The sequence below is a fragment of the Vanellus vanellus genome, assembly GCF_965231255.1.
Source record: "Vanellus vanellus genome assembly, chromosome: 7".
NCBI lineage: Eukaryota > Metazoa > Chordata > Aves > Charadriiformes > Charadriidae > Vanellus > Vanellus vanellus.
The window spans coordinates 30,182,837-30,193,948 of NC_138912.1; the positions used below are offsets into that span (position 1 = coordinate 30,182,837).

At 41.3% G+C, this 11,112-nt stretch overlaps 1 protein-coding gene across 1 annotated transcript in view; it reads left to right on the top strand.

Moving 5' to 3' along the window:
- Nucleotides 1-10,785, top strand: part of NRG3 (neuregulin 3) — a gene marked incomplete at both ends in the record, with an annotated part of 417,248 nt that extends 406,463 nt beyond the window's left edge. Inside the window, 2 exons of the mRNA XM_082486681.1 lie at nt 4,279-4,449; nt 10,278-10,785. Coding sequence (XP_082342807.1) covers nt 4,279-4,449; nt 10,278-10,785 — 679 coding nt within the window. The remainder of the gene's footprint in view (nt 1-4,278; nt 4,450-10,277) is intronic.
- Between the last annotated feature and the right edge of the window lie 327 nt (nt 10,786-11,112).

Sequence of the window (11,112 nt, forward strand, 5' to 3'; positions counted from 1 at the left end):
AGGGATAGCACATGCTATTCCCGAATACATGAATATATAATGGAAGCCACAATGCTTCCCATTCAGAAATCAAGAGCAGGTTTGCAGGAATAGGCTGGCTGCCGGAAAGCTTCTCCTGCGTATGCGAAGGGAGAAGAGAGTTTTGCAAACAGCCGGCTACAGTCCCGCTCCATCACCTGGGCTGAGAACCTGACCAGCTGTAACAGTTCGTAAACACGAGCTAGGAAACACAGTTCAGCGTGCCATTGTAGATTAGATGTTTTCCTAGAGAGTAATCATGTACTGAGGCAGAACGCGATTACCTTGCAAAGACACGGGAAAAGAGTGATGTTTAAACGCTTGGGATACAGGATGCTAGAGAGAAAAAAAGGGATAAAACTATTGAGTTCAGTTCCCTTATGCCACATCTTTTTTTGGCATAATAATATCCTTATGATCTTAGTGTTATCTTAATCACATACAGCTTTGTTGAAGTCCCAGAAGTTATGCTAACTTTCCTCCTTTGGGGAGCCATCTATAACACAGGCTCTAACAGGGACGCGCTCGTGATGGGTCGTCTCGTCCTTGTAAACGGCCTGACAAGAGGGCTTCGTGATACAGCGTTATTATTGTTGCACGCTATTTATTGAGAGATGCTTATGTTCTCAGGTATAACAGATCCCATTTATTAAAACTGAAAATTTATTGAAAGTCTGAATAGTTGATATGTACAAATGTTAGCGGTAAATTGTCTAACTCAGCCTAAAAATGCGGCTCCTAGGGAATATCAGAAAACACTGTCTATCTGGCAGCTAGCTCTGTCATTGGGGTATGTATAGGCTATTTCTGTCTTGCAAGGACGAAACCCATGTCTTCAACACCAATATTTGCATCTCATGATCAGTAAGTAATATAGTATGTAATATTGCCTCTGTGTAGTTTTTGCAGGCACAGAGCCAGAGTATTTACAAGCAATTTTAGAACTTTCCTTCCTCCCTCAACTTTTCATGAATTACAATCACGAATAAATAAAACAGACATACACACAACCATGGTCATAAGCACTATTTGTGTAGCTCCATTGTGCTTATTAAACAAGAAGGGAAGGATTGAGATCCCATCTAAAGTTTTAACACTTTCATTGTCAACCTCTTGTTAATGTGTTTCGTGTTCCCGTTGACAAAGTTTCTTCTGAATCTGTTCATAAAGTGATGTATAATCAATTTTGTTTAGTAATTAACTAAAAAGCACTACAGGAGGATTACCAGAGTTACTGTAAATTCACTGCAAGACTTCTCCTCTTCATGAACACAGTTAACTGCACTTGGGAGTTGTGTATGTGCCTTGAGAAGAGAATACTCCACCTGCTGAGACAGATTTTGTTTTTACTTGGTTGCTCAACCTAAAGAAAATTTTCACACAAAACAATTTGCAACAATGAATCCCGAGTTCTTAATTAACTTTAGAGATGGTTGAACTACCTCTTTCAAACTGTTAATTCATCGGAACTATTTTTCTCACTAGTTTATGCATTGCTTGTGAAGCAGTTCAAACATATTCTGATTTTTGTTATTCTGGAGTAATTGATTAATAGATTGTAAGGACATATCTGCCACAGCTTTCCTTATTGCTCTGTTGCATTGAACGGCTCCTTTACGTGGGCTGGTTTCTTTTACCCAGTTAGACTGGAGTACAGGGAGGAAGAAACCGTAAAGTTGGCTAAAGGAGCATAAATGCCCTGAAGAAATCTGAAAGGACAGGAACACTTCCTCAGAGAGAGGAACACTTCACGTGAGCAATAGAGCAGAAGCCTGAGAGGGACTTTAAGTCACGTTAAAGTCACGTTTTTGGAGGAAGAGTGTGCTGACGTTCATAGCAGTTTTGTGAAAAAGGCAAAACTTCATTACGCTGCAGTTACTTTTTCGTAGAACTTTTAACAGAAATTGTTGCTATCTTGTCTTTAGCGCTTCAAGAAACGAGCGTTATCCTTCAGCTTGCAACCGCACTCTCTGTAGATATTTCCTGGTCCTTCTTAGTGAATTTGTCTTGTCCGTGACCACAAATTATCTTTGTTCTTTTTTCCCCTCCGTTTTTTTTTCTGTCAGAAATGTTGAAAGCATAAGAACCTCACGTTAGCAACAAATCGGGTGCTTAAGCTCTGTCGGTGCTGGAGCTGCTGTGATTGCGGGAGGATGTTGGCATGTGCCAGAGCCCTTCGGTCACACCAGCCCACGCACCTTCAGCAGCCTGTAGCGGCCAGTGTTAGATGTAGCAACGAGAGTTTCGGTGCAAGTTGAAGGAAGCACAGGCAGGGCATTCATATGCATCTTTGCCTCAGTTTATACCCGCTATCTCGGATATACCTGTACGCGTTGCAATTCCATCTCTTACAAATGCAGAGCTTTTGTGAATTTGCATGTTATTAGATGGGAGACCATGTGCTGTCACCCGAGAAGGAAGACGTGCCAGGGCATCAAACCAACCACAATTCAACAATGCCTTTCTCGTTTCACATATTTGCAATCAATCTAAAGTCTGTTAAGTTAATCAGTTTGTTGACTTTTCTAGTACATTGATGAATACACCGCAATCAATAAAAAACCCTGAAATTCATTATCCATCAGGAATTATTCATTCAGCTGCATATTTTAAGATCCCCTGCTGTAACAATCTCAGACTCTCCTGAGCAGAATTTGTCAATTGTTTTGCGATGTGGTAGTGTTATTTTACAGAATATGAACTGTAACTCTCAACTTGAACTCAGCCTTCGGAATGGAAAAGCCAGTACTTTTAAGAAAGTTTTTAAGAAGTTTTTTCGCAGCCTCCTTAATAGCTAAGGAAAAATCTATTTAAGGAAGCATCGAAAATCCTTAAGGGAGTGCTGTTGCTATGGGTTATTGATCTTTTCAATTAAAAAGAACCAGGAAAGTAAACGTGTGGAAGAGAACAGAGCAGAGCTACGCTGCCAGCCAGAGCAGTAGGATAGAGATTGTTGACTTTCTTTCTTAGGTTTTGCTTTTGGGGAGAAAAGGTCGGGTTTAATGGAACTGTACCAAGAGAATTTGTCCGGCATACTTGGTCCAAATAAGAATTGCTTTGGGAGTAGATGTGGCCCTAACTGTAAATAAAGATCCCACTAGGTATAGAATGCAGATTGCTTTTAAGTCACATTGTAATAGGAAAAGAGAAGCAATCTTATCAAAAGTCTTTTGCATAGCTGAATTGTATCAGAAGTTCAAATTATTCACGTAACCAAAAATAATGATTCTTAAAATGCGTCTACAAAACCTACATTAAAACAACCTTCAGGGTGTGACAGAATATTAGGTAATACATACTCCTTTCTCCGACCCAGGAGACGTCAAGAGAAATAGGAGTAGCTGGAAAATGAATAGCCGGTGACACCATCCAGTGCTGTGACCTGTTAACGGTAGAAACAGGTTATATCTTGCCTTAATTCTGTGTTCCCTTATTTTCGCATTAGCAACACCTAATTTATGGTTAATATACCAAAACTATGGATGCTAGATAAATTTTAATTCCTGCATGAAGTGGAAAAAAATGCATTCTCCTTCTGAAACAGTACAAAAATGTTATTTACCAAAGCAATTTGCTTAAGTAAGTAGAAAACTATTGCTTGTTTTTATCATATTCCAGTTTGTGTTGTATCACATAAAGAAACAGTATTTATCTATGTATAAAAAAGAAAACAATGAATATATATAAAACAAGAATAAACCAATATAGAAAAGAAATCTTGTTCGATGTGGAGAAGACGTGTCGTAGATGATTTCTTCAGGCATCAGTTGATAAGCTTCGCTTATATTCTTCACTGATATGTTTTCCCAATTTAATGTTGTTGCATCAGGAAGCGGGACCCCGTAGGCTGATAGATGATACAGTGGGCTTTAAATCGAAGATCTGATTTTGAGCTCAGCTGTAGGTGTGATGGAGCTGTGCTTATTTATCCTGTCTGTGGAGTCAACTCGATATGGCGGGACTATGGTACGCAGCATGGGGAAAAAGAAGCATCCTTCATCAAGTACAAGAAAAGGTGTAATAATTCCAGGGAATTACTTTCCTTCCTAGAAGAGCGGCAGTGTATTAAATACAGCATAAACAGCTAACTGTGGATTGTAGTACTAGATTTCCATAGCGAATGTCTACTGACGTCATAGACCGCCACAGCAAAGTTTATAAAAACAGTAGTCCGTGTGTTATTAATCCTGAATCTTTACTTTGCAGAATTTTACGCTTTTGCTGTGATAATTTTTACTGTACTCTTGGTGTTGTTCCTAGAAGTCTCTCTTCATGCTGCAGCCCAGGACAAAAAAGTGGGATGCTACATAGAAATGCCTTTCGGAGGACTCCTCCCTTACCTCGGGGTAGGTTCAATGGAATTACAGGACCAGCTTATCAACAGCTAGAAGAGTCAAGGATCACAGACCAGGACGCAATACCTTGTCACGGGTAAGTGCTAACACAACTGAAGCGAGCCAGTTTGTGAGTGGCTGCTGTTAGGTGGTTAACGCGCTTTGCCGTGACAGTCCTTCCGACTTTGTTGTAACGTACTGTGGGTTCAGGGTTTATAGGACTGAAAGCAGAAGAATGTGTTCAGCGTGCTGGCTCTTTGAAGGTAATAGGTTTTTATTTGGCTGGCTGCTCTTTTTAAGCTGTAGAAGAGAGATTAGAAGGAGTGATTAGAACAAACTGTAAGTGATTGGCAATGTTACTCTTCATAACTGATGCTTTTCCTAGCAATGCCGTGGTGTTATAGGAATTTGTGCACAGCATTTTTTTCTTCCATCAGCACTGGGCAAATAAGAGAAAATAATTCAGAATGACAACTTTCATGTTTTTTTTTAAATCAATCTGTGTACAATGTGAAGTGTGTTTGCTGTAGACCGATCACTTCACGCAGGTTTGTCTTTGAAAATGCACAAAGAATCCAATATTTTTCCTTTTTCAATTGAGCTTATTAGAATATTGAATGTGAGCTCCAGCTGTACATCAGGTCTGAATTTCAGAAGTGCTCCTGAGCACCTACCGCCGCCTTTGAACTCTTTTGCAGTTGCTGAGGTATTTTGCATAATATTTACATATCCCTATAGATTTCCAAAGACTTTCCAGAATCACTACAAACATATTATATGTAAAACTAGGAGTGATATCTGGAACAGAATAAAACACCACCAGTTTCATTTGGACAAGTGTAAGTCACAGCTAAATGCAGCGAAGGGAACGGTTACACCTCGAGGAGGCGGCTGTACGCTTTGGTATCTGAATTTGCTCTATGAACTGAGGTCACCTACGTGTTTGATTTTCCTCGGGGAAGAGAGGAGCTATTATCGCCATCCACTCTGACCTCCTGGGAAATGACATCCACGAGTGCTTACCGAGAATAAGCATCGTTGCACGTGCGTGTCGTTGCACGTGTGGGCACGCGCGCGCGGGCACGCGTCCGCCCCGCGCCTCCCTCGCCACGCTTCCCAGCCTGCAGCGGGATCCCCCACTCTGCCGTGCTCTCTGAGAGGGGGACTCGGCTCACTAAACACTTGTAGCTGAACCTACCTGACAAAGCTGGCCACGGTAATTAGGAAAGACAGACCGAGATCTAGGAAGGGAGAAAGCAAAGCAGCAAACGCTTTGGGTGTCTGGTGACTTCTTTTAAAAAGTACAGATTTGTCTCTTTCTCCTTTCATTGTTAGTTTGCTGCTTCTTGTTAAAAACTTGTTTGTTACTTCTTGCTGTAAATATACCATGGTTCATTTGTATGATAACGTGTGTATAATTCCTTATGAAAACTGTAACTCTGACCACATCCCTTCCTGGAAGGGGCAGGCTAAGAGCCTTCCCCCTTCAGCGGCAGCGCCTGGGAGCACGGGGTCCGGAGAGTGCTGCTGCCCCTTCCTAGGCTGAGAGGTGAGGTAGAAACCAGCAAAGCTGTCTTATTGGGAGTTGTAGTTACTTTTCTGTAGGAAATCAGTGTGGGATATTACAGGCACCATCTTCTACTGGCCTACATTTTAAATTTGCAGATCTGCAAATGGTTGATACTTGGAGCAGGATGTGACCCCTAAAGCGCTTCGTCCCTATTTCGTGCGCTAGGGATGTCTGTAGAATTAGACCTTCCTAATGCTGACTAACGATGGGACCTTTCTCTGAAGCAGTTCTCTGAGTGCATCAACAGGTGGTGCCGTCACAGGGAGTCGCAGCAGCCTGCGAATGTCGCAAGTACCGTACCAGAAGTCTTCAACTAGTACCCATAGAAATCAGTTTTTTAAATGTCAGTGTTAGGCATGAAAACAAAAGCAGTTCTTTGATGTTGTTTTATTACAATGTTTTACTGATGATGGTTTTTATGAAAATGAAGGCCTTTAAGAGTGTAACAAAACTTTTTGCAGGTTATTTTGTGTTGTAGCAGTGAAGTGATCTCTTCAACAGAAGTATAAGTACACATCTCATCTCTCAACAAAAATAAAAAATAATTCACTAATTCTACTTTATGTGGAATTCTTCTAACTTAGAAAGAGGTTCCCCCCAAAATCAGATGGCTTTTTACCATCTAAATATCTGCTAGTTTCACGGTGTTGGTATTCCCATTAGATTTCCAACCCAAGGGAAAAGTTCCCTTGTGCCCTGCAGAAGTTACACTCCTTCCTTTCTTCCCCATTTTCACCTCCATCTTTCCATCCAGGGCTGCACAAATCAAAGTGGTTTATCTCCCTAGTTCTGTGACCCTTCTGGAGTTCATCCTTCAGCAGCTCTGGCTGAAGTTTAGTCAGGTTTTGTATGTTTGCGTTTGATAGAAAAGAGGCTAATTTACCCGATTAGCTTTTGCCCAGTCCTGTAAAAGTGCTCCTCTTCCCATCCCACGTTGAGAAGAAAGCCTTTGCTGCCCGCAGGAAGCGCCAGATCTCATTATTTGCAACAGGATCTGATATCGGCAGAGTTTGAGTCAAGTACGGCTAATATCAGTTATTTCATCAGAATGCTACTTGAAGGAATAGAAAAACCTGCTTGACACGAGGGGCTTAAAGAAAACAAAGCATGTCCCTGCCGGTCACGTCTCAGAGACTGAATTGAGTCCCTGAGGGTGTCACGAGTTTACATGCAGTTAAGCGGACAGCGGTTTGATCGCGTGCTTTCAGTGACAGCTCTCTGCGCTGCACTTTATGAAGTGTTAGTAGTAGTGCCTTATAGCCTGTGAACGTCTACGTATATGGAGATAAAGGTGCTTATGTAGACAAGACCCAACGTGTCATATCTACAGGTAGAAAATGGGGAGGTATATGTGCTTACAAGGCTGAACCCATTCATCTTAAGGGACCTTGTCATCAGGCTCGTGTACTGAAGGCTTGTAGCAAAGCTATTGGTACAATGCTAAATAAAAAAACCTTTTTTTTTTTTATGTTAAGTTCTGATCCATTCTGTCTCTCCTTAATATCTATTTTAAGGGGGCAGTAAAATTATTGTGCTTCTTTCAGTTTCATTCTTTAATTTAGACTCTTAAACGCTATATGAGTACAACATAATTACTGTTGCGTATTTATAAATGAGTTTCCTTTTTTGCTTGGTCTTAGGAAGAGGGTGGAGAGAGAGCTGCACTTTGAAATACATGCACATGAACAAAGTTATTCAGACAAAATAATTTTTCAGCTAAAAAACCGTAGCTGTCTTAGGAGGAACTGTAGTTCTGGGAAAGTTAATTACAGGAAAATGTAATTAAGATTCTGCAATTATAGGTCCAAGTCTCAGTCTACTGAAAACAGCAGCAGTCTGATGTCACAAGTAGAAGCATGGATCAGTTTGTAATTAACCAAAAGCCGAGTCTCACATGGTTTAGGTGTGATGTCCCTACCAGTTTAATACTTTGCCCGTTGCACACAGTGTATGTGCTTTAATTCAACCTCAGTGCTCCTTTGAAAGCCCTGTGAGCTCAGGGCAGAAACATGTAATTCTGGCATAAAATCGGTGTCTCTTCTCTGTGCTTCAAAAATGTTATGGAAATATGCCAGGTATTGCATTACATGTTATTGTTGCCGCCAATTAGTTTTCAAAATACCAAGAATAATTTAATCTCTATTGTGGAATTGGGAAATGTTACTGTTTTCTCACCAAACCCGTTTTAATTCAGTCTTTTCTTGTTTTTGCTTATATATCATCCATATAATACATCCATTGCATGTGAAATTCATTAAAAACATTCACTCCCTTTGTTTTCAGGGTGCAGCCCAGAATATATTTAGGGCCCGAATTACCAAAAAAGGGAATAATGCAACTGATGCGATCTCTCCAGCTATAGTCGTTTGAACAATTATATAATAAGCAAAGGAAACAAGAATGGGCGCAACCCAAAGGTCTGCACTGTTTTGTTTTCATTTATTTTTTTTAACTTGTCCTCCCTCGGGAATAATATCCCCGATCAGTATCTCATTCATACTGATTCTTGAAAACTGTTCTAAAAAGGCCCTCCATAAGTGGGTACGAGTGTGTCTAAGCGTACTGCAAATGTAATTAGCCAAAAGCTGAGTCTCAGCTAGCTCAGGTGTAAAACAGAAATGCAGCTGTATAGCATGTACAACAAGTTCCAGCGCATGTCCAAAAAAGCCGCTTGCTATATTGTTCCCCTGGGTCCCGCTTCCCAAAGCAGTGTCTCTTTCCATCAGACAGCAGCAGAGATCACACCACCTCCTTATTGCAGAGCTCCCAGCTGCGTTTTCTGGTCTTCCGGGGACGCCTGACGAGTTTTCGTACAGGCGCTGTACGGAACCGCATGCGTGCACGTGTACGGGTTAATGTGCCTAGCAGTTGTACAAACACCGTGCCGCCATAGACGAGCTAATTACACGTCCGCGGTGCTCTGCTGGAATTGAGCCTAAAGGTATCTCCTCCCCTCTCTCCTGGCTGACAGCTCGCCAGGAGGATGGGGCCAAAGGAAGCCCAGTTAATTAGCATTGTGCGCCAATATTGGGCTGTTTTGTGCCATTCACTTTCTTTTCCTTAGTTCTGTTTCTGCAAATGCCAAAAAAGCAGCAAGGCACATATGAGTAGAAGGATGTCCCTAGGGCAGTCCAGCAGGCTTGAGCAGCGTTCAGAAATATACAATATACAATTTATATATAAAATTTCAAGTCAGAGCTCAAAGCACCTCCTTCCGCACTAGATCTAAACGTTGCTTTCCTCGTCCATGGATAAAACATGAGGTCACCGTTAGCTTGCCTTATTAAATAGTGATATGATCCCAAAGCTGATTATAAATAAAATATGTTCCGGTACTGAGGTGATGGCTGTGGTCCTTGGCAATCATGACTAGTAGATATAGTAATTCTCAGAGCACCAAATTACTAGTAATACTACTTCTCCGATGGGAAACATCTTTTTTTTTTTTGTCATGGTTTCCTTTATTTTGTATTTAGTATACTTTCCATTACTGGGTTTTTAGTATTTCCTGTAAAGGAAAACACTTTCTGATCAGAATAATGAATTTGGTTTTGAAACAAAATGGAAACGTTGATAAAAATTCACCTAAGTCGCCTCACAGTAAATAAAATCATGCTGTGATATGTATTAAGGGAGGATAAGGGGGGTTTATTTGAAACGCAGGATTACAATATCAGGAAAACACAGGCATTTGCTCAAGCCCAAGGTACCAGCTCTGTTTCCAGATGAGATCTAAGAAAACAAATCAGGCCAACTCTAGGAGTATGGGCTATTGAAAAAAAGACATGTTTTTCAGAGGTACCCTGCACTTAGATGCTCTGCTTGTTTGAAGGGGAGCACAGACAACCATTTCTATGTCAATAAAGACTACACAACCATGTTTTATTTAAAGCTCCTTTTTCCTGCAACTTTTTAAAGTGTTTTCCTCAAATAGCCATTTGACATTGAGAGTTCTGGTGTTGAGGAAAGCACCAATCCATTTCCCCAGCTAGGAACCTAGGAGTGGATTTTCAAATTCAATTTCAAAGCAAATTGCTGATACAGTATAACTCCTGAAATCTTTTAAAAAAAAAAAAAAAAAAAAAAAAGGAATTGTCGCTATTCTCATATACTGGTGGGCAAAATGAGATTGAGAGCAAAGCAGTGGTTTGCCACTAGCAGATGTGAGAATCAAAACCAGGTCTCCAGAGCCTGTTGTTTTCCCCAGGGCCACGCTATTACCGAGCGCTCCTGGCGCGAGGGAAAAATGGCATGTATTTTTTCCGCACAGTTCACTGAATCTCATACAGCGTTCCTGCTGCCGGTTGCGTCTGCCCGCTTGATGTACGACAAAACCTTCTTTTTACTCTTTCCAGGTATTCATCCAGTGGTTTAAAACCTCCTCAGAATACTTCAATAAATATGCAACTGCCTTCAAGAGAGACAACCCCTTATTTTAATAACGTGGATCAGAAGGACTTGGTCGGCTATTCATCTTCAAGGGCCAACTCCGTTCCCATCATCCCGTCTGTGGGCTTGGACGAAGCCTGCATGCAAATGCAAAATGTTTCTGAAGTAACAGGCATCAAATGGTGCAAAAACTCCTATTCAGCTGAACTTGTCAATGTGAGTTCCCCGGTCAGTAATTGTCTTATAGCAGAACAACACGAAGTCAAAATATTGCTAGAAACTGTGCAGGAGCAGATTCGGATTCTGACGGACGCGAGGCGGTCGGAGGACTATGAACTGGCGAGCGTAGAAGCAGAGAGCAGCGCGAGCGAAAACACGGCCTTTCTGCCCATGAGCCCCGTGGCCAAGTCAGAGCGAGAGGCGCAATTTGTCTTAAAAAGCGAAGCGCAAAGAGACTCGGTATTGACCAAGTGACTTTGTGTGGGGGTTGTGGGAGGGGAAACGAGATCGGTGCATTCGATGCTTTGCTAAACAGGAAGGGAGGAAATTAAATACAAATTATTTATATGCATTAATTTAAGAGCATCTACTTAGAAGAAACCAAATAGTCAATCGCCCTCATATCATAGTGTTTTTTAACAAAATATTTTTTTAAGGGAAAAGTTCCAGGAGGGGTGAAGCGTACATCAGGTGCTTTCTAGACAGGATTACACATACAGTTTCAGTTACAGAGCATTTGACCGCGGTCCCGTTCAGCTGTCCGAAGGCTTAGGCTATGCATCTTTTGTTCAGTAAAGGCCG